Source organism: Dermacentor variabilis, chromosome 2 (assembly GCF_050947875.1).
Source record: "Dermacentor variabilis isolate Ectoservices chromosome 2, ASM5094787v1, whole genome shotgun sequence".
Lineage (NCBI taxonomy): Eukaryota > Metazoa > Arthropoda > Arachnida > Ixodida > Ixodidae > Dermacentor > Dermacentor variabilis.
The window spans coordinates 267,138,508-267,162,038 of record NC_134569.1 but is presented as its reverse complement, the minus strand read 5'-3'; the positions used below and the strand labels follow the sequence as shown (position 1 = coordinate 267,162,038).

Here is a 23,531-nt window from a genome sequence, read left to right as displayed (position 1 = left end):
CCAAGCAGACGTCAAAGCGTGACGCAGGCTTGCACTTTGCTCATTGGCTGTTTGCTTCCTCTCGTTCTCGCGAACACTGCGGACCGCCTATTTAGTGATGTACAGAATGGACCGCCTCCGTTCTATTTTCGACGGCGTACAAGATCGCACCCCAAGTTTTAACAAGGAAGCAAAGGTTTACTGTAATGTACACTGACAACGACACCTACAGCTGCTTAATCATAGCTGTTTGGAAATCACTGCTTCGATTTTGGGGCAAAATTTCAGTATTTGTTACTGTAATGAGCTCGTTTGACAAAGATATGTCGACAGAGACTTCGAGAATTCCTTTTATCTTTGCACAGCGGTGAAATTATTACTCCTTTTCTGATGACTGTAGCTCAGCAAGCTTGTATAAAGTCGCAAGGAAGCAAAGTTGCTGTCAGAACCAGCAGATGCTGTTAAAAGTGAAGATTGTTAACATGCACAGAGTGAATAGTCATTTTCGTACATATTTTTTATACATTTTTCTTCCACACTTTACAGCCATGCTGTGTTCCTGCCATCAGCTTGGTGTCACTTTGGGTCGACATCATTCTTCGTTTATGATCAGCACAGAAACAAGCCCACAGAAATCTGCTTTCTTAACCTGACCTTAACTGTGTTTTCGTGTTTGCGACCACTGGAACAGATCCTGCAGGACTAGTAAATTGTGTAGTAGTTGTGACATCTTTAGCATAACTCGTGTTGGTGTATATAACTGCTGAAATATGGCCTAGGGAAAGGCTCTGGCAACTTGAAGTGGCCAACATGCCTGAACATTGCGGCAAATCTTGCACTGATGTGCCTGCGACCACTGAAGCGAGCCCTCAGCAAGCCTCGTGATAAGTTCTGTAGTGGCCCCACTGCGAATTCTTGAATTTTCTAGCTACCCAAAGAGTATTTGTAAACAGCGATTCATGTGCACTTTTACTAACCATGGTGTGGTATAAATAACTCCTAATGGCCGAGCTTGTGCATTTCAGAATTGAACTAGTAGTGATGTTTCCTGCAACTGTTTTACTGAAATAAATGCTGTATTTTTTATGAGATTGTGCGATGATTCAGCATCCTGCAGAATGCAGTTTTGTAGCTTCGTTCCTGCTAGCCTAAAAAAAGTAGAGTTTGCTCGTCTATATGTTTTGATTTATTGCTGTTTTATCAAGTCCTATGTAATTTATTTGCTTACCGTAGCAGGGAATTATGTGCACAATGCTTAGCTGCACTGCAGCCTTCTTTGGCATGCTTCGAGTTGTGGTGGGCTGTATTCCTGGCCTGTCTCCTGGTACTTCAGCTTTTGCGTGACAAAAATGTTTGGCCACCTCATTGGACAGCTGGATGGATCTTCAAGAGCCATGCAGTTCCTTTTCATCACTGCCACACAGGCCAACACAAAACCAGGCCAAGCTTTGTGAATGGTATCAGGCCGTCTACCAACCGGGAAAACCGAGAATTCTCAGCGATTTTGAATAGTCTGGAAATACTCAGGGAAAACTCGGGGAATTTGTGTTTCTATCAGGGAAATTTAGCTAAGTAATGTTATTGAAAGGTAACGAAAGTCGCGCTCATGCTAGTCCAAGTAACAGACGTACCGTAACAAATTGTTTTTGACGCCGTATCGTTGGCTGGAGGAGTTGCCACTGTACAGTCAACAGATTTTCCAGATGGCCGATTTTTGGGACATCCCCCAACAATTCGGACGGCTTCGCGGCACCACCACATACGCCATAGTGTTTGACGTAGTAGTTCTGCGGAAACCCGCAAGGTGGAGAGAAGTAATGAATAAAGGGAAAATCGGACATCCACCCTCCATCCATCTGGTTAGCTCAGATGGTAGAGCGGCTGCCCCCGAAAGGCGGTGGTCCCGGGTTCGAGTCCCGGACCAGGACGAATTTTTCATCAACAATGAGGCGTTTTCTTTCGAGGAACCCGTATGGGTTACCTTTGTAGCAATTGCTACGAACGGGTGGATGTCTGATTTTCCCTTTATTCATACGCCATAGAGTCAATATATAAGAACTTATGAAATTTCAGGGGCAAGAACCCTTTGCGGTCCGATTTTCCGGGCTTCTTGCCATGACCGCAGGTCCGAAACAGCATTAATCAAAGCCACCACCCCTGCCATTTTGATTGCCTCGAACGCAGATCTGCTAGCAGCTGTAGCACCACCACCGCAGCAATGCTAATCCTAGCTACTTCATGTTCTCTACCAAGCTTCGTGCTGTTCAGTGCTGTGTTTTGTATTAAAACAATTCGCTACTGTTAGCAATGGCGCTGACTCTGCCTTCATAATCCTCGCCAATGGCTTAGAAGCTCAGAAAGAAAGGCACGTCGCATACTGCCAGTTCCTGAAAGCCTGCTTCGCCTCAATACAGTAATGTTACGCGGTGATGCATACCTAGAGTGGAAAGGGGCAATTGCCATGGGACACAATATGCATTACTTAAAGGTACACTACAGGCAAATATTAAGACAAGCTAAAGTGATAGACGAGTGCTCGAAAATCGCGAACAGAGCCTTGATAATTGATGAATTAGGTAAATGCAGGACATTAGAGACTCCCCAGGAATTTCAAGTACTTGCTCGATGACGAAAGCACTCAGTTAAATCCTGTCTCTAGTAATCAACCACTTGTTGCACGAAACATCCTTGTTTTGCAAAACAAAATAAAATGCTACCTGTCCAGTTCTATTTCCTGTTTAGACAAAAAAACTCATTGAAATTACTCTTGACAATGGCGCAGATGGTCAAAAAGTTTTATTTTCTTTAGACTCCGCACTGCCCACGCTTTCACATTTCAGCAGTTATCGCATAGTACTGCGCTGGTTTTGCTGGCTCGCGAAACTCGCATAAACTGCAAGTAGCAGAGAAGTCAACTTCCATGTGATGTTGCGAGATGCCCGAACGGTCTATGCCACTTGGCCAAAACCAGCTGCAGCGGCGAATCCGCCGCTGGGAATTTGCCTTGGCTCGGTAGCGCTGTCTGTCAGGTGCAGTTTTACTCACCGACGGTGGCAAAGGACAGTGATGGCATATGCAACGTCATCACTTTCCCGGTTGGGTGGCGGGAGATTTGAATTTCGAAAAGGCAATAATTTTCTTGTAAACTAAGCCTTTTCTTGGCACAAAGCAAGTGTTGCGAGGTTTCTGGAATGGTATTTAAAGAGTCCATGTCAAATTAGTATTAGCCTTTAGTGTCCCTTTAATCGTACATGCATGCACCCGCCATCTTCTATCATAGTATGAGCACCGATACACCCAATAAGTGTACTGGCAGACCTACAGAGCCATTTTGGATGTGCCTGTGGAGATTTCAGCCCTTGGGGCAGTAGAAGGCATGTATTCATTTTTTCAGACATTTGGGCAGCCCCTAGGGAGCACAAGAAATCAGGTTATAAATCGGGCTATAAACAAGCGAAAAACAAGAGTCTAGCAATTTTTATCTAGCCCGCAAATAATGCACAGACTTGAAAATTGGTTGGCACAAAGTCTCTAATGTGCCTTCTATTTGTTCAACATATGAACTCTGAATGATTAAAACATTTTTGGCTGTTCAACTGCACAAACAGTTCATTTGTTCTACACTTTTCCTGGCTTCACTATCTGTTTTCATGTGGTTGTGCACCAAAATAATTTGCTGTTGGGCATTCTGAGAAAGCACACCGTCTAGAAAGTAGTTGTTTATTAACGCTCAGTAAAAACACTCAAACACCCAAGAAGTACTTCTGCCAGAGAGGACATCAATTGTGGCATACTACAGCAGCCGCCAGTCGGGAGCAATGTTTTCCTTCCCCTCAGTTAAAAACCTAGGAAATTAATCTACTACACATAGGAACCAACGCTTGCGGCTCCTTCCCTATATGTACACTCTGCAAATCCAGAGAGAAACGTGCACATCAACTGAAAAAAATATCTGTAGCCGCACAGATCAACTGCACACATGCGGCCTCTCTTCAATGCCGGTAAGTGTCTCATGCCGCAGGTGCCAACTGTGGGTGCAATTCAGCTGGGCACCAATGTTCCACCGTCACAAAATACACACTACTGCATGCCTCATTACAAATAACAGGGAAGGAGCGGGAAAGCAGAAAGGGGCCTCTGTGGAACAAGGAACAGCATCTCCATTTTCAGTGAGTGTCCAGAGCAACAGAAGTGAAAACGAAAAGAAAGTGCCAGCCAGGAAGGGCATTTGAGAGGACACTCCTAAACGGACTGGTATCCCTTCTGCCGGCTCTTGCTGCGGCCAATGAGGTAGGCGATGAGCACAATTATCACCAGGGCTGCCAGTGCAGAGCCAACCGCAATGGGCACGATGTTGCTGATGTCGCCTGCCGAGCATTCCACAGCTGCGCAACAGAGAAGGCTTGTTTTGTCCACCTCTACATTAAAATAAACAGCACGGGGCGCACACTTGAAAGAGCTTGGAATAACCTCAAAGGCGATGTTAGCAACTATGCTAAAAATAAGCAGATTAACAACACAAATATAAAGCATGGGCTACACAATACTTTTATTAAGGCCTCAGATGGCTCATGGGTCGAAAAACTCGCCAACCGGCTTTATGGCACCAAAATTGGGGGCGAAACCCTCAACCTTTGGTGGGAGTCAGAGCCTCAAACTTTAGATTTTTCCATTTTCCGCCACATGAGCCATATAATGCATTCACAGTAGAGCAAGAGAAATAATAGGAAGTAACAAAACATTTGAATGAGAATGTCAAGTAATTTAATGAATGTCTTGTGAGCATGCAGGCATCATCCTCTTTAGCGTCTGCTAAAGCAGCTCAATTTTTTTCCTTTTTTAACGAGAAGAGGCGGGACTAAAAAAAGTCACAAGAAGAGCTTGACAAAAGCTCCCTGCTCCCTTTGTTTTGCATACACAGAGGGTTTAGCACACATCTGTGTTCTGTATGTTTAACACAAAATGCATGCAATACAGATACAATGGTGGAACAGCGATTTCACCTTCTCGCCCTGGAGCAGGCAAAATGCTGAGTTGGTGCAGCAAAAAGCATTTCTAGTGCAGTGGTGAACACACATCTATAGACCAGATAGCCTCAATTTTAATTGAAATTGTAAGTAAATATAGCGGAGCCAGCTTTTTGCACATGAGACATTTGAAATTATTATTAATGTATTATTTTCTATATTATGCAATTGAATTCCTTTCCCTGTGCGCATTTCACAGTATAAAGCTGCTTCTGCCATTTTCACTTGCCACAGGCATTTGCGCATCAGCGGCTTCAAGTGTGCAAGAAAAAAACAACTGTGGAATAAGGTCACAAGAGGACCATGTCCTTGGTGGTGCGCTACTAAGTCGAAGTTATGAGTTGAAATGGTTTTCTTTAGAGGTAACCTGCAAAATCTCTTCTGCATAACTTTGCCAATGATCCCATGAGTTTAAATTAGAACCATGGAATCTGCTTTTCCAGTCATGCAGGGTTGTAAGAAAGGTCCCCCTAATAGGAAAATTATGTGCAGTGGTTGAGCAAGCTCCGTGGATCGTTAGTACGAAGAGTAGCCAACTAGAGCACAAATAACAGTACAGTACTAGTCGTACCTCAAACAAGACAATTATAGTGAAGCAGTGAAAGTAGCAAGGAATGATAGAGCATAACTACTTTTTATGGGGAGTAAACGTCTCAATCTGGTAATTATGACGATAGCCGAAGAAACATTGAAACAGAGGTACTCTGCACGTTTGTTACGAATTGAGTCTACAGAAAGGAAAACTCCCAGAATTTTCAGTGCGAACAACTTCTATTTGGTCATTTCCCATGCTTATACCTAATAATCATGGCTTGTTTTTCTACTGGCACATAATACCACTTTTATTTTGCTTTAAATTATTTTGAGGCAATTAGCATCTGCCCACTTTCTTATATTTGCAAGTGTACAGTTGGCTTTGCGTTCTATATCAGCTGCCGACATACCTGTAACAAAAACAGATGTATCTTCAGCATAGGAAAAAAACTTCACGGAATACTACACCATCCCATAAATGATAGAGAGAAGCAGCCCCAAAATGCTGCCTTGCAGCACACTAGCATGCACACACTGCACGGATGACCCGGCATTGTTTGCATCTGTCTATCTAGTTCTCTGCACATGGGTAAGATTCCAGCATTTCAGGCACTGCCAGTCAAGCCCTCTGATGCTTTGGTAGGCCTGCGATATGTACATTGTTTTCTTTATGCACAACAAAGATTCTATTGTATTGTATTTCATGAGCCACTCCACAAATGCTGTATCGCTTAAGCTTCGACAAAATAGCTGAAGGACTCACCAGATCAAAAGCCTTCCAAAAGGTCATTTTATTTATTTTTGAGCCAGAAGTGCTGCTTCGGTGGACGTGCGTTTTTTTTTTTTCTAAATAGTGTTGGAAGTCGTGGAGCATTTTGTGGCAAGTAAGATACGAGGAAATCCTGCCATACACTACTTTTTGAATACATTTTAATAATAATGGCAAAATCAAGATCGAACAATAGTTACTTTTTATGTCTCCACCCTTGAACTCTAGCTTGTTTCATAGCTTTCGGGAATACACTACTGCACAAGTTATAAATGTATGTTTCTGTTATAACTGACGCACGAGTCACGACTACATGGAATCAAAAGTGTTTTATTCCAGGAATACAGTAAAACCTCGTTAAACCGTACCCGCTTAAACAGCAGTTTCGTTTTAAAAGTAGTAAAGTCAAATCCCCGACTCAGCGGCCATTGAACATAATGTGTTTCGTATCCGCATAAACCGTACCAGCTTACTGCGTATGCATCGGTTAAAATGTAGCGTTTTAACTTTTCGTCGCGCAAACATGGCGCTGTGCCGTCTCAATCAAGCGGCCCGGCAGAACAACACGCCTCAGAGATCGGAACAACGGCCTCCAAGCGCCCTGTGCGTTTGCGCGTGAAGCCACATCAACATCAACATCATTTCGACGTGCTGCCAGAGAGCGTTATGGCGTCGTGCAAGTGAGGACTCTCGCCGTTCCGAAGCTTGGATAAAAAAGACTCCGGGTGCTCAGCATAGAAGAAAATTAGACATCGTCCGTGCTATCGAACGTGACACGAAGAAGTCGGCGCTGACACGCAACAGGGATCTGCTGTTGACTGCAGTGTGTGGCATTTGGATTGCGAAGAAATTGCTCGGCAGCGCTGCTGCGACCGCGAAGATATGTCTGCTACGAGGTTCGACTTTTCGCCATCGTTGTCTAGTGTCGACTAGCGACAGTGACGAGGAAGACACTGAAAGCGATAGCACGGGCGATTCAGGCCAGACAGTGGCATAAGCTGCGCGTTGCATCAGCCTCATGAATGCAATCGTCACGACGACAATAGGGGCGCGATAACCTAACTATTCCAAATGAAAATTATTCCAAACTCCGGCACCCGTAATGAAAAAGGCGCCCCCGGGACTTCTGCAGCACTACTGCGCACGTGCACGGTGAATACGTAATGCCAACGAGGAATCTGCCATGCGAGTGTTTGCCAAGAAGAGGGGGCTGGCTGAAAAGCTGGCACGCAGCTTCAGTAAGTTTGAGGCCGCTGTTGTCGGCGTGCTAGGCCGCCGCGGCATCAAACGAAAATAACGCTTTCGTCGCGCGAAGTGAATAAATACTGCATGTTTTTTCCCCTTTCATCGCACTTTCTCTGAGTTCCGTTTTCGACAGGTAAGTGGGCGATCTCATGCTATTCGGTTAAACAGTACTACCATTTAGTACGTACCTTTCCCGAGCTCCGGCCAACTACGGTTTAACGAGGTTTCACTGTACCACTGCTTAAATAGCTACGGCGGTGGCGGGTATCAGCACACTTGGTGGTTGAGTTTCGTGCATACATGGAGTCACCAGACTGAAAACCTTAATGAAGCGGCTAAAGAAAGCATCTTGCATCACTCTCACCCAGGTGAAGGATCAATATGGAGAGCCTGAAATTTCGGCCCAGCATGACTTCGGCTGGCAATTTCCTGGTGTCGGAGTGTGGCATAGAGTGCTGTTTGAACAATATGAAACCTTGCATAATATGGCGCCCTGCCTCCGTTTCCGTAATACACACTTCAGTTCCCAAACCATACACTCCACCCTTCCATTGCTTGACGGGTGATACGGTGCTGTATACATATAGCGTATACCATTTAGTTTCAGTAATGCTTGGATTTCCCTGCTCGCAAAAGGGGTGCCATTATCAGGCATGACCAAGGCAAACATTTTTCGCAACTTTTCATTTACCGTAGATGATTGTAGAGATGGCATCACTTGATTTCCACCCAGTTCAACAGGGCATTTACCAGCACCAGAAAAGAAAAACACCCCGGCTCGGTCTGCAAAATCCATGTGGATTCCAGTCCATGGCCATTCAGGCTTAGTCCAGAAATGTGTTAGTGCCTTGGGTTCACTGCCCGTTTTCCTGGCATGGAGTGCAGTGCCTGACAAACTTGACAATCTTTTCGCCCATCTTAGGCCACCACACATACGATCTAGCAATTGCCTTGAAGGCAGTCACTCCCAGATGGTTAGCGTGCATAAGACTTAGAACTTGCTTCTGCAATGCCTCAGGAATTACTACGCGGCTTCCCCAGAGGAAGCAGTCACGATGCACGGACAACCGTTTTGTCTTACCCCATACGCGAACTACTTCAGGGCTACTTATTCTCATGGCCAGTCCTCAAGGATCCATTGCCCCACTTGCAACAGTAAGGGATCACGCCAGGTGAATGCTGCCACTTGCCTTGCACTCTCTGGAAGGTGCTCAACAGCTTCCAGCAGGCGTATGTCGCCTGGCCCCTTGGGCTCTTGTCAAATTAGGGGGGTCAGTACGTCGCTTAAACACAGTTTAGTACGTCACTTAAAACACTGCAGTTAGATGTTATTTTGGGGTGCCTACATATGCCTCATTGACGCTTTGAAAATGAGAACAGTACTTCGAGTCAGATAATTGCAATTACCGAAATAAGTCTCAATAACAAAAGAATTGCTGGAGTTTCCACTGTACTGGAAACTAAGTTTTATTCGAGTGACACAACTGCTCTTTTTTTTAAAGTCCTGGTGCATGATAGTTGGGGCATACTATAATTCACTCAGTAACTGAAATGAGGCCAAGCCGGATTCACTCAAAATCAGAATCAATAGCAGTCATGTGCAGGAGGGCTTATACTTGGACTCTCAGAAAAAGAAAAAAAAATAATGAAAAAGAGGCTGCAGTTTTGCCAGAAAGGCGAAGCGGTATTAGTGATAGCCAAGTAGGCGACAATGACAAGAAGAAAAATTACACCCCCGAGAGGACTCAGGCTGTGAAATTGAACCATCTATGAATATACTAGGAGAATGCCAGCAAACTTCAGTAGAAAAAATCGAGAGTTTCAAGTTTCAAAACTTAAGTTTGCTGGCATTCTCCTAGTATAACCATGTAACAACTAGCCCAACAAGCCACTCTCGTGAATCCAATTAAATTTTTTATATACTGATATAGCGCCACCACTTTAGTGCTCAATTCTTCAAGGTCACACAAAGCTTTTTCAAGTGCAACAAATTATACATACATACATACATATACATACATACATACATATACATACATATACATTTACATATATATACATATACATACATATACATTTACATATACATACATATACATACATATACATTTACATATACATACATATACATACATATACATTTACATATATATACATATATATATACATATATATACATATAGTTCCGCAACCTCCAATGCTAGACCCGCGGGAAGATAGCTTACAAGCTGCCACGCTTTCTCGGCACCCCCACTCTTTGCATACGCAGCAAATTACCTCTAATAAAGCAGGGTGCCCGGCTGCATATGTGCTCAGCCACTCTTACAGCCACGGCTGAGATGTGCACCTGCTTGCACCCCCATTCTGTCCCCTAGCAGATGCTTGAGCGCACTTCTGCGAGCTCGCTCCCCTCTTTGCCCTTAAAAAATTAATTATGGGGTTTTACGTGCCAAAACCACTTTCTGATTATGAGGCACGCCCCCCTCTTTGCCCTGGCTCGCATGGAAAGGCGGCACTCGTGAAGCTGCCTTCTTGTCACACTTTCATACACCTTCCCTCGCACATAAAATGCATATCGCGCAGGGCGCGATAGGATCTTATTGCACTTGTACTTCATATAGGCCATGATGCTTTACTTAAGCAGTCACTCTTGTCACACGATTTAAGAGGTGCATTTGCAAACAGCTGCTTGTAATTCAATCATTTGACCATCTCCATCAATGGAAGTTTCGATTTATTTCTCATCATTCCTTCGCAGCAGCAGTGAAATTGTTATATTGAAATCGCATACAACCACTTCATTAAACACATGGTGCTCTATGAGCTAGAGGTTATGAAAAATTATATACTTTATTGTATCGAGAATTTCCTTATATTAAAGTTCGTTAATCGTGGTTTAGATATATCGAATCTGAAGGGGATCACAAGAAAGTTCAATATATAAGTAATTTGATGTATAAAATAAAAATTTTATTGAGCATCTTCAAGGAGATTTTACAGCTGTTCGGTATACACAATAATTATGTGTGGGTTTGATGTATCCAGGTTCGACTGTACCACAATAGCGTTTTGTGCGTTGGGCATTCCAGTCAATGCAGGCCGACTGGGCGTTTTGCAAGATGAGCGGAAGCACGAATGTGAATGGCCTGCAGGGTGCAGCCACCTGGTGGCACAGAGTTTAACTAGACAAACAGAGCTAATAAAGCAGTAACTAAGTGTATTTTACTTTGCTGTTGGTGTAAATTTCTGGCAGCAGCTTAATCATGAACATGTCATATGTTCAATATGTTTTACACTTTGCAAAAGCAGTATAAGCTCTGTGCCAACAGGTGGCTGCACTGTGTACACCGCTCAGGCTACTCACATTTATGCTAAAGCCCCTTCATCACAGCGGTATAAAGGGTCTTTAGTTTACAGCTCCGCCCATCTGTTGAAACACCCAGCCCATCTGCAGTTACAGGAATACCGGACACCTACCAGCACTCACTACGCACAGACAGAATGCTCGCAATGCACATTGCTTGGATAGCTCTCGCAGGGGATCGACAGCCAGGCAGCTAGCAGGGAGGTTGAGGCTTTGCACACTGGCTACAAGACGACATCTCATCTGATGCAGAGCCATTGATGGCTCTGCATCATTGAAGGAGAAGAAGCATGCCTATGAATGAGTAACAATCTTCCGTAGTGCTCTTAATATGATACAATTCACTTAAATTTTGTAGACACATGGGGTACAGCTACACTAAAACATTTGTGCCACTTGTGCCATTTGTACCTGTTCATCGCAACTGTTTCAGGGACACTTAAACTGAAAACTTCATTGGTATTTAGGACCGCTTCCCATTTCTTCATTTTCAGATGGAATAAAGCACTTTGTTCTGTTTAACAGACATTCTATCGATAAATATTTTCCAGAACCGAGTAGTTATCAGCGCTGGCATACCAATTTGTGTTCCCTTTAATAAGAGTAGAGCATACTATGCATCTCGATTCATAGGTACCTAAGCTAGATAGCTTGCAAAATTTTCGTTAAGTAACGTAATCATGATTAGCCTTAGAAGCATGTGCAATGTGGTGTTCTTTGCACAACATTCAGAAGCATAAAAGTTTGTTAAATTTTCTGATATTTTATTTGACATTCGGCTTTCCTGATTCAATATTCGATCCAAAATCTATTGAGTACTCGTACATCCCTAACTAGAAGTACTATGTACAATTGTAGTTTTAATTACGATGTTCTGATAGCTGTCAGTTTTTTCCTGCAACCCGATTATAACACAGTAGGTTCAACTGCAATTTGTTTTGTATACAAACAAGATGTAGATTGTGACCTCATCTGTATGATGGGTACAGATAAGATTTTCTTGCTTGGATTTATCTATTTCTTTAGTGCCGATACACTGGTTTGCCGTGCCTGATGGCGGACCTTGAACACTTTCAAGCCACATTTTGCGACATTTTTGTTCTAGTCCTTTTCCATGTTGTGTCACGAGAATAAAAAAAAAAACTCATTCAATCCAGTATGAATGAAATACACTATGTGGTTAACCCCATTTGGCTGAAAACTCACCCCCCACCCCCCAGGTGAGCTAGGACACAGGTGGCAGAGCATAAGATGTACAACCATTCTGGAGGATGCATGTGCCAGAAAAGATGCTCACCGTTGCCAAACTGTCCTGTTGTCTCCGCAGTAGTGTTCATGAAAGCCTGCAGCTGAACGCTGAGCACATCCAGGGTGACATTTGCACCCATATAGACAGGCTGTTTCACATTGCAGTGGTAGGAACGATCCTCGGGAACACTGTACAGCACCAGCGTGTTGTTCTTCACGGTGACGTGCTCCGCTGCATGGACGCAACAATATCCAGCTAGAGGGTATCATTCTGCACTTTAGGGGGAGAAGACATGGTGCATCACCAAAGCCCATGACAAACAATAACACATGATGGTGACAGTGACACATGCCTACACGCCAGAAGCTTCTTGTTGGTGCATCACAACACAACCTGTTCATGCCATATATTGGACACTAGGGCAAGCATAGGCACTCAAAATGAGGGATACCACTGCAGGGATACCACTGCATTCTCATAATTTGGCAGCCAGTGCTTAGTATAAACACCCGGGCATTTCTACAGGCACCCTGAAAATGACTGAAAATTGTTATAGACCATATTCACATATACGAGGCTCACAGTTTTCATGTTTTACTGCGTGTGGGCCTTGCACAAGGTGGACTTATAGATCCTCACCGAATCCTTGTGCTGCACTCAGACCGCTATGCAAAATCGCAGGCTGTGACCTAACAATTGCCATCAGATGTTTATGACAGGGACAATGCTGTGAAAATGTATGAATAATCGTACAGTTCGAAAAATAGAACTGCAATCATTAAATAAAGTAAAACCTTGACAATTTGAAGGCCGCCGAACCACGAACATTCTTCGAATTAAGTGCGTTTTGAAATTAGCCGAAATGATGAAGAAAAAAAGAAAAGCAAGAACTTACTGTAAAATGATACAGCCTTTATTTTTCATGTCCAAGAACGATTACTTGGAGTAATCACTGATGCAAGATAGCTTGGCACGGTAGTCCGCCCCAGTGCCATGTTCTCACTGGCTCGTAACATGTAGCATATAAAGAAAGTCACCACTGCTGCACTCAACAAAGCTGCGGACGACGTTGAAAAATATAGATTTTGAAAACAATGTTCAGTCTGTAGCTCTTTATCCGATTCTGAAATATCAGCACTGAAAACCATATAGAAGTGCTCTAAAAATTTTTATCAGCCAAGGTGGAAAAAGAAATTTCACAAAAACTGCAAAAGAACAGTTTTTCAAGCCAAAATATCTCCGGAACAGTGCAGCTGAATGCCACGATTTTAGTCTTGTTGGAAAGCGCGTTTCTTCGGCTTCAAACATGCTGCTTCACCTACCTCCTCCATACATAAACGTCATCATCATCAGCCTGGTTACGCTCACTGCAGGGCAAAGGCCTCTCCCATACTTCTACTACCCCGGTCATGTACCAATTGTGGCCATGTCGTCCCTGCAGACTTCTTAATCTCATCGGCCCACCTAATTTTCTGCCGCCCCCTGCTACACTTCCCTTGGAATCCAGTCCGTAACCCTTAATGACCATCGGTTATCTTCCCTGCTCATTACATGTCCTGCCCATGCCCATTTCCTTTTTTTTTTATTTCAACTAATATGTCATTAACTAGCGCTTGTTCCCTCACCCAATAAGCTCTTTTCTTATCCCTTAACATTACACCCCTCCTCCTTTCCATAGCTCGTTGCGTCGTCCTCAATTCAAGTAGAACCCTTTTCGTAAGCCTCCAGGTTTCTGCCCTGTACGCGAGTAGATTAACAAATGCACAAAAAGGAACTGATTGAAGGTTTTGTGCCAAAGTCTGCGATTGGCCATGCCCACCACGTGACTCCAGTACTGTTCGCCATTGCTCTGGCGATGGACAGTCTCCGCTCTCCATGAACTCGACGAGCGTCAAAACAGGAGCCACGTGGACATCACAGGAACGTCAGGCCCCACACACTCAAGTTCAACAAATAGCCATAGAGGGGAAAAAAAAATAGACCCCGCGGCGCTGCTCATAAAACAAGCATAGTACATCAATTAAAAAGATGACCCATGAGCGCAATATCTCCCGCTAGAGGTGCCGTAGTATTTGGATGAGATACGAAGTCTATGGAGCACTGTGTCAACAATGAGAAAGCCTCCACCATCATTCCACCAGCATCAGCACAAGCATTGGCCGAGTCATCCAGGTACCGCAACAAAATAAATTTGTGTTCAGATGCCCCTGCCACCTCTGAACAAGCACGGACAACACTGGCCAAAAGAGTTCTCTCAGTTTGCCCATCCATAATCAGCTTCCTGGCCTCGTCAAACTTTATATGTGCAAAGTATAAATTTTTTTTTCTACGAATGCAAGCTTTTTCATTCCCCATTCTTTGTTAGCGATCGTTCTTCCTTATCCAAACAAAAAGGTCAACTGATTCTTTGGTCATACTTATTACCAGTCACTGTTTAATAGCATAACATCTGTAGCAGTATTTTCTAGTGTACATTGCCTCTCCTAGAATTTCTACTGCAGCATTGGCACGTGTCTTGTATTAAACCTGTGTGCCGTCTGCTATGTAGCATTTGACTTCTTTCAGAAGTTTTTTGGCCTTCGGTGCTTGCAGAGCAGAGTGGCTTCTTGAATGCAAGCTTTCTCATTCCCACATGTAATTCATAGTTAAGTTCAGGGTTGCTCTTCTTGCTTTATAGCGTGAATTATTGTGCAAGCTACATGGGCACGGTGGCACAGCGTATGCAACATCGCCTAACCGCCTTCTGTTCCTTGAACAGGTGATGCCGATCGCCACATCATACCAGCTGCATGCCTGGAACCAGTGGGCCATTGGACCGTCTTTGGACCGTACCGGCATCCAGCTGGACCATGCTATCAACGTTACTCTTGGGACGCAGAGACCAACGGCAGGTGATGGGAATCACGTCTGACAGTAAAAATCGGCCGTCAACCTACGGCTTCAGTGGGCACGGCGGCACAGCGTATGCAATGTCGTCTAACCGCCTTCTGTTCCTTGAACAGGTTAGTTTTAATTGTTATGGCTATAAGAATTATAATCGTTTTGCTGTTGTGCTGCCGTGCCTGGAAGTGATTTTTTCTGGCTTTGCATCTTTGTGTCTGAGGCTGTCTGGCGACGTAGAAATTATGTTGTTCTTATTTTACATGCCTCAAGGTACATTGACTGGTTTTTTTCTGCTTGCCTATTACAATGTATACGTAATGTAATTTCTTTTTGTACGTTGTATTCAGATGTATTGTACGCCCTGCCTGAATCAGATGTGTTGACGTTGCTTGTTTTATTATTTTTCTCCACTCCTGTAATGGCCCTAAAGAAAGGGCTGACAGTATCAATAAAGAAAAAAAGAAAGAAAGAAATGAATCCTGGGCCAGACACGAAGGTGATGTTGAAGGAATTGTGTGATGGCCAAAAGGCAATACAATCAGATCTAGAGAGCATGAGCAAGCGACTGAAGGTGGTTGAAAACAGCCTTAAAATATTTAAAGAACAAGCGAGTATAGTTGCTCAATTGCCTAGAAAAGTCAAACAGTTATAAAGTACACTTCGGCAGCAACGGAGAGAATGGACAGCTTCGAGGACAGATGTAGGCGGAATAACCTAGTGGTATTTGGAATAGCAGAAGGCGAGAGGGAATCCTTAATTGACCTTGAAGCGAAAGTGTTAGTAGGTGTATTCGAATAAAAACTTGGCGTCAGATTGGGTACCGTGGAACGAATACATCGGATAAAAAAAAAGGAGTGCCCAGCCTCGACCTGTAATTCTCAGGTTGTATGACTACAGGGAAAAAGCTGAAATTTACAAGCAGTGCATTAAGCTGAAGGGCAGAGGCATCTCCATTTCTGATGATTTTTCAAAAGAAACACTGGCGAAGCGTAAAATGCTCTGGGATTCAGCAAAAAAAGAAAGGGAGGACAGGTGTCATGTGCACTTAAATTACAACAAACTACATGTGGACTGACGTGTAGACATGGGATCAATCAAAGCGCAGCCGTGTGAAGGTTCCGCATCCTAACAGATGCCGTGCTGTTGGTAGGGGTGACTGACGAAACAAAGAATGTGGTTCAAGTGCCTTCCGCTTGATCAATTTAAATGCTACAAGTTTAGCAAACAAAATTGGAGACAATACATCCTGGCTAATTATGATCCTCATGTGCTTACAATAACGTAAATGTAGCTGCGGCCCGAAAGACAAGACGAAGAGTAAAAAGGTGAAGCATGCAGACAGGACACAAGAGAAGTGGAAAACACGAACACAGACTATCAACTGTTGATAGTTGATAGTCAGCGTTCGTGTTGTCCACTCTTCTTTTGTGTCCTGTCTGCATGCTTCACCTTTTTACTCTTCGTCTTGTCTTTCGGGCCGCAGCTACATTTACGTTATTGTAAGCACATGAGGATCATAATTAGCCAGGATGTATTGTCTCCAATTTTGCATAATGCGCCTCACCTTTTTGCATAATGAATCCTTACCAACTAGCTCAGCTTTCTGTCGTTCAAAGACCAAGAGCTTGTACCACCTAAATATAAAATTATACGCAGAGACCGCGATGCTCGTTAGGGCGGAGTTGCTATTGTATTCAAGGCTGATATTGACTGTGTGCAAATGACTTGCATTCCAACACATGAAAACATCTGGTGTGAAATTAAGCTAGATAAAACAAAGATAAGCCTTGGGAATGTTTATGGACCGCGTAATTCATCCATTTCCTATCTTGAAAATATGCAGCTTCACTTGGAAAGCTTTAGAAAGCGCAGCTGTCGCATAATTATTGCTGGGGATTTCAATTTGCCAGGGATTGATTGGTCCACACTTATCGCTCAGCCTCGCGAAGATGCCCATTGTGAACTACTTCTAGAAATAGCTTTCAGTAAGGATTTACAACAGGTAGTTCTCGAGTGCACACGCGTAGTTGGGAAATCAAGATCTATATTAGATTTGCTGTTCCTGGATGGGCGATTTGAAGACTGACGTACTGGCTGGACCTGGCCTGTCTGATCATAAGCTAGTTTACGTGGAGATAGAGTGTACCGACGTATACCCGAAGGCTGGTAGTACTACACATGTTTTGTGTTTTGATAGAGCCAATGACAAGCATTGTTGATCATTTTTCGCTGTGTTTTGATGGATTCAATTCGATGTGGATTGCATTTAAAGATACTGTTTTTCACTGCGTCAACAGATTTGTGCCAACTTGGAAGAAAATAAACAGAACCCATGGATAACACGCGAAATTATACATTTAAAGCGGAAAATTAACCCAAAGAGAAAGTAAAAAAAGATCACACTAAAATTTCGGTGCTAAGCTCTACACTGCACACAAATATGGCTGCTGCTGAAACGAATTACTATGACGTGACATTAACTAATTTTATGAAGCACGATCAGCACAGTTTTTCGCTCCATTTGTCGCATAATAACGAAGGTCCAAGTGACATTGTCGCAAATCGCGAACTTGTGTTCGACAAATTGCGTATGGCAATATGTTTTAATGATTTTTTCAATCTGTCTTTACCGACATTTCTGCAGACTGTTTTTCTTCCCTCTCACTAAAATCCCCGTACACATCACCAATGCCCAAGATTCAAGTTTCGCATGAAGGCACTGTAGCTCTTTTGCTTAAAATTAACGATAAGAAATCTGTAGGTCCAGACGGCATACCAAATGCCTTTCTGCGCAGATATGCGGAATGGGTAGCCCACGATCTAGAGCTCATTTTTAATGCTTTGCTAACAAAAACAGGTCCCAGGGGCGCGATCGGAGATATTTTGTTCGATACGCGTTCTGTTCGGTTGCTGCAACGTCACAAAGTGGCAGTATGCAAAATTTGTGACAGTGGGGCGGAGAGAGCAGCCAATCAGGAAGCTGTGACCTCCCCGGAAGTCTACTTCCGTCGTTTGTCGTCTGCTTGCAGACAGTATACTACAAAACGATATGTTTCTCGTCTTCCAAACGAATTAAATCTACCTAAAGAAATGTATTTTTTCTGCTGAAGCCCAAACACATTTTTAAATATTAGCATGTGTGACTACTGCAATTTATAACTATTAGTTTCTTTGCGTCGTCCCTAGGTGATGTCGCACACAGCGAGAAGAAAAAAGAAAAAGAAACGACGGGAAGAGTGGCGCACTTTTCAAGAGGCAGCGACAACATTCTAGTGGCTCGCTGGCATCGATGATGGGGTCGATTTCTCTGTACAACCAACGAATTGTTTGTTTAGAGAAACAAAAACGACGCCGGAATTCACTTTATGCCATTTCTTTAAACGCGTTTCGCACCGCCACCTGCTCTCCTCCTTTCTCTAGAAACGGAAGCGCCATTTTCTCAAATTAAACTATGGACTGGATCCAAACGTGCCATGCTGCAGCCGCCGGTGGGATCCAACCCAATCCACCAGACGCGCCATGCGAATCCTTATGATCGCTCCAAACTTCCCAGCTCCCGTCGGGTTCGGCACCTAGCAGACGAGATACTCGGTGGGAGGATGATTGACAGGAGCGTGTCGTCATTTTGACGTCACCAAAAATGTGGCCGCGCCCCGCGGCTGGCGACGTCGGCGCGGAGTAGGCCAATCGTGCGCGCCGGTAGCCGAACGAACATGCCGAACAACCATCTCCGATCGTACCCCAGGTGACTGGCTAGTCACAAAAGTGGTTCCGGTTCACAAGGCTGGTGAAAGGCAACGTATTGGAAACTATTGGCCAATTTCACTTATATATCAATGCTGCGAACTACTTGAACACCGTTTCAAAGTCAATCTACACCTACCTTGAAGACAAGAGAGCTTCTTTCCTAACCAGCACAGATTTCAACAGCACCTTTCGACTGTCACAGTTGATAGAAACGATTAACGATTTTTCAGCTTCCTTGAACAATAGAAAGCAGGTTGGGTTGACGCTATATTTTTCGATTACACAAAGGCTTTCGATTTGGTCATACATAACGAATTAACAGACTGATGGAAATGAATATAAATTATGATGTTATGTGGATCCACTCATATCTTACAGATCGGACAATACGTTGAAATACATGGTAACAAATCTAACCAATTAAAAATAATTTCTGGCATTCCACAGGACCACTTCTTTTTCGTTTTAGGACTACTTTTTTTCTAGTTTACATACATGATATTGCTCATCACATAAGTAATGACATAATCATCCAGTTATTTGCAGATGACTATTATATAGTGAAATCAATAACCAAAATGATCACGCGTCACTTAGTCAAGCCCTTAAAGCTGTAGAAGTCTGGGCTGCTAAAAGTCAAATGAAAATTTACGAATCTAAATCAGCCATGCCAGAGTTGCAAACAAAACAAAGCATGTTATTGAGTGTAATTATGAGATGAATTCAACAGTTCTACCTGAAGCTGAAACGATAAAATACCTAGGTTTAACAATTTCGAAAGACTTAAGTTGGAGATCACACGTAGACAATTTGCGGAGCTGGAGAAAAATGTTATGGTTCCTTCGCCGAAAATTAAAGCTAGCAACCACACCCGTCAAACTATTTGCACATTTAACTTGCATTAGACCGACGTTAGAGTATGCCAGTGTCATTTGGGATCTGTTTCAATCGGGATTAATATACCGCATTGAGAAGATAGAGAAAATCCACAAGGTTCATTCTCGGTATTACTGTATTGACGATGTTTCTGAAATGCTTCGGTTCGTTGATTTGCCTCTACTGGCTCAACGGTGGAAGTTGGCTATACTTAAATTTTTTTTTTTTTTTGTTATCAAAAGGCCACTTCAATATTGAAACCACACTATCTTGCTCCCAGGCAGGCTAGAAATGTCAGGTCAAGCCATCATTGCATGTTTGATTCCAAAAGCATATCTGGACATGTACTACGCTTATTTGTTTTTTCCGCGAACGATTAAGGAATCGAACAGTTTGCCGGCGTCTGTTTTGCAGTTGAGTAGCATTAAAATCTTTGAGGAACATGTTAAAAACCTTTTATGAAATTGAATCTTAGTGGTGTCGTGCAAACATTGTCGCACTGTTCTAGAATACATACTAGTCTTTCTTTTATGCTGCTTCTGATATCACTCACAATGTTACAAACATGTATTTCTTAGCCAAAATATTGTATTTCTATTTGGTTATTTATTTTGCATTGTATATTCAACATTCTTTGCTTCATGTTTTATGCATGTTCGTAAGGTGTTTACATTTTTTATGCTCTGTGCAAACTTTCTGTACTCACCCTGTTACGGCCAAGACGGTTAACAGTATTTGAAATAAAAAGTGATAACTGGCAGAACCTGGTTTCATTGCTGTTGCACTTGGTCGTGGCCGCCGTGTTACGATTTATGGATGTGGGAGCCTGGTCAGTTGCACTGTGAAGTTGAGACTGCACTGTGACAGCTGCAGTCTCAAGGTTAGCACCTGCTCCTGCTCTCTGCACAGAGAAACTCTTAATACAGTCGCTGACTGATTTTTCGGACTCCAAAAATTCAGACGTGCTCTATTATTCGGTCTGCTTCGCTGCACCGCCATTCTCCCCATAGACCATAATGTATAACAACTGCCGAAAGTTCGGACACCTTGCAACCTCTCGTCCGATTTTTCGGACACTCCTTGAGCCAACTTGATCGAAAGCACCATGCACTGACTGGTGCATGGTTCGACTTGCTGAATGCCATTTTGTTTTGAACGAAGCCTCCTTGCACGAAGTGGCGCTACTGCAAATCCCCACTCATCATCGTTTCTGCCTGGTTCGTGGCTACAGCAGTTCTGGTCTCAGCTTATTAAGCCATGTCAAGACAACCCAGCAGCTGATTTGTTCGTGCACGACACTGCGAGTAGGCCACATTTTTTCGTTTGTGCGACTGGTATCTGCGTGACGCCGTGGCGATGCTTGCTTTGTGTGCTGTGTGGAGGTTGCGGTGATGCAATGTGGCATACGGAAACATCGTGTCAAGTGTCTAATGGCACCGACAGTGCCCACGCAGACTGCGCTGGGGAATGCCGGCAAGCGGGTGCCGAGAGGCCTAGGATTTCTCGCCTTCCGATGTGCACCCTACTGATGCCGAAAGTGTTCTGTCGAGACCTGTGCAGTGGTTCCGGACACCATCTCATTTGACAGTTTCACAGGTGCTCACATGCTGTACTGACATGCGCAGAACTCGATGACAGCGAGATCATTCGTCAGGTTTCTGCTGCACCGCCGAACGATGACTGACTCTGAAGATGATGCACCATGTGTTATGCTGCCGCCGCATGCAGAGCGTACACAAGCAGTGAATGTGCTTTCAGCTGCCTATAGTGACCGTACGACCCTCTCAGAGGTTCAGGCTTATCTGATTGCACGCGTAAACGGAACAGCGTGCAACGGCGCATTCACGATTTCTTGAAACCTACTGCCGAGCCCAAATAAGTGCGTGGAAATAAAGGATTTTTTTTTGCTTAATCATCTGCTTTTTCGAACACCTGTTTATTCGGACATTTGCGCAGTCCCCGCGAGGTCCGAACAAACGGTCGGCGACTGTATACACGCACCGTGATTGCTGCTCCCTGTTCCATTCTTCCCTGCTGAAGCCATGTGCAAATTTTGCTTGCAGCCTTTGTCTGCAGTGATTTGGTGCAAGCTGAGACTAGCATACATGATTACATGGTCCGTAGTGTATGAAGTTGATAACCGCATGGGTGAAAAGGCCTGCAGAAGTGGCTGAAAAATGGTGATGCCTGCAAAACCAGCGATGTCTATATGTATAGAATGTGGGTCATCAAGTATGAGCTATACATAAGTGGCCCCGAAAGAACAAAAAGAAATGTGCAGGTTAGGAAGGATGCAAAAAAATGCCGGCTGGTCCATGTCACTGTTGGCTGCGGTGGCAGATGCCTTAGTCACCCAATTGCTTTGCAATGGAAGCTCGTAATTTAACAGCGACTGTTGCTGCACACAGGTGGGACACTGTCTAATCTGTTTGCACTGCTGGTTGTCTCTTGTTACCAGAGTGCCACGTGCGATGAAGGCAAACACTGCTTGAAGATGGATGGCTGAATGTGCCTAAGCGGCCCGTGTACGTGAATGCTCACCGTTATGTGGATCTTGTGGATGCTGTCTTGTGTTGTCATGTGGATAGTTTACTTAAAAGGACGTCTTGTTGGGCGAGTTGGTCAAAATTCATCTTGGGTACTAGGCACGAACACACACAAGAAACAAGGAGACTGGACAAAGCGCCTGTCTGAACCTTATGCAGCGATCAAATGCTAAGCCTAATTTCACTGCTGTCTCACTTGATCATGGTCGCCGTGTTATGTCTCAGATGCAGCAGCCTGGGCAGTTGCATTGGGAAGCAGTCTTGAGGTAATCAGAAGCTCCTGCAGCCCACACAGCGACAGACCCCCAATTTACACGCACCCTAATTGGTGCTCCCTGTTTTTCCTCTCCTGCTGCAGCCGTGAGCAAATTATACTTGTTGCCTTTATCGGTTGTGAAGTGTAGTGAACAGAGACTAGCATATGTGCTTATCTAGTTCAAAGTGAATGAAGCTGATAACCACATGGGTGGAAAGGCCTACTAAAATTCAGGGTGCCTACTAAGGTGACATCTCTAAATTCCCTGAGTTGTCCAGGTTTTCCCTGGGTGCCTTTGCAATATTCCCTGAGTGACACAGAAGTTTGTTTTATGTTAAGACGGGCTTCCACGTCGCCCAATGCTTTCACTCTAGCAAGCATGTTAAAAAATAAAAAACTACTTAATCTAATTTTAATGTTAAGGAGTAGTGTTTATTTTATTCAAAAAGAAAACATAAGGGAGGGGTTAGTGAAATGCACAGCGAACATCTAGGAAATAAATGGTAAAACCCATTGCAAATCGAGTAACATTCTCAAATACGAATAAAATGGATAGGGATACAAATAAAATGGATAGGGATACAGAAAACAATATTTTCTAACATGAGCTATTTCTAACTAATAGCAAGCTCATTGGCAAAGGCCAAACTGTCACAAGTGAGATTCTCAACAGTTGGTAACTCAGCCTCATCTGTCCTGACATGCTGAAGATAGCAAGGTGGGCGAGTTGGTTAGGATTCATGATACTGTTGGTAACAATGGAAAGGGACACTGAGAAAAGCAAGAAACACGACAACACGGGTGCCCGTGTCCCTTTGCACTGTTACCAAGACAACAATGTGCCCTGACATATCCTCAGCACGCGCACAATGCCTCAGCATTGCGTTTCACTGCTTTAAACAGTTCATTTTAGTTTGGATAGAGGGACACCTGCATCTTGGCTTCAGCCAACACTGTTTTTTTTCAACTCAAGCTCCTTCAAAGAAGCAGTGGCACGCGCTTCCTTTCCTGTTCATTTCTCAATGTAGGTCCTTCCTGTTCGCGCCCTCCTTGCGC

The 23,531-nt window shown here is 43.8% G+C and overlaps 1 protein-coding gene across 1 annotated transcript in view; it reads right to left on the bottom strand.

Annotated features, from left to right (window-relative positions):
* Nucleotides 1-3,685: 3,685 nt before the first annotated feature.
* Lamp1 (lysosome-associated membrane glycoprotein 1) overlaps nucleotides 3,686-23,531 on the bottom strand; it is a 112,326-nt gene continuing 92,480 nt past the window's right edge. The window contains exons 4-5 of the mRNA XM_075682925.1: nucleotides 12,216-12,398; nucleotides 3,686-4,364 (exon numbers count right to left, since the gene is read on the bottom strand). Coding sequence (XP_075539040.1) covers nucleotides 4,222-4,364; nucleotides 12,216-12,398 — 326 coding nt within the window. The 3' untranslated portion in view covers nucleotides 3,686-4,221. The remainder of the gene's footprint in view (nucleotides 4,365-12,215; nucleotides 12,399-23,531) is intronic.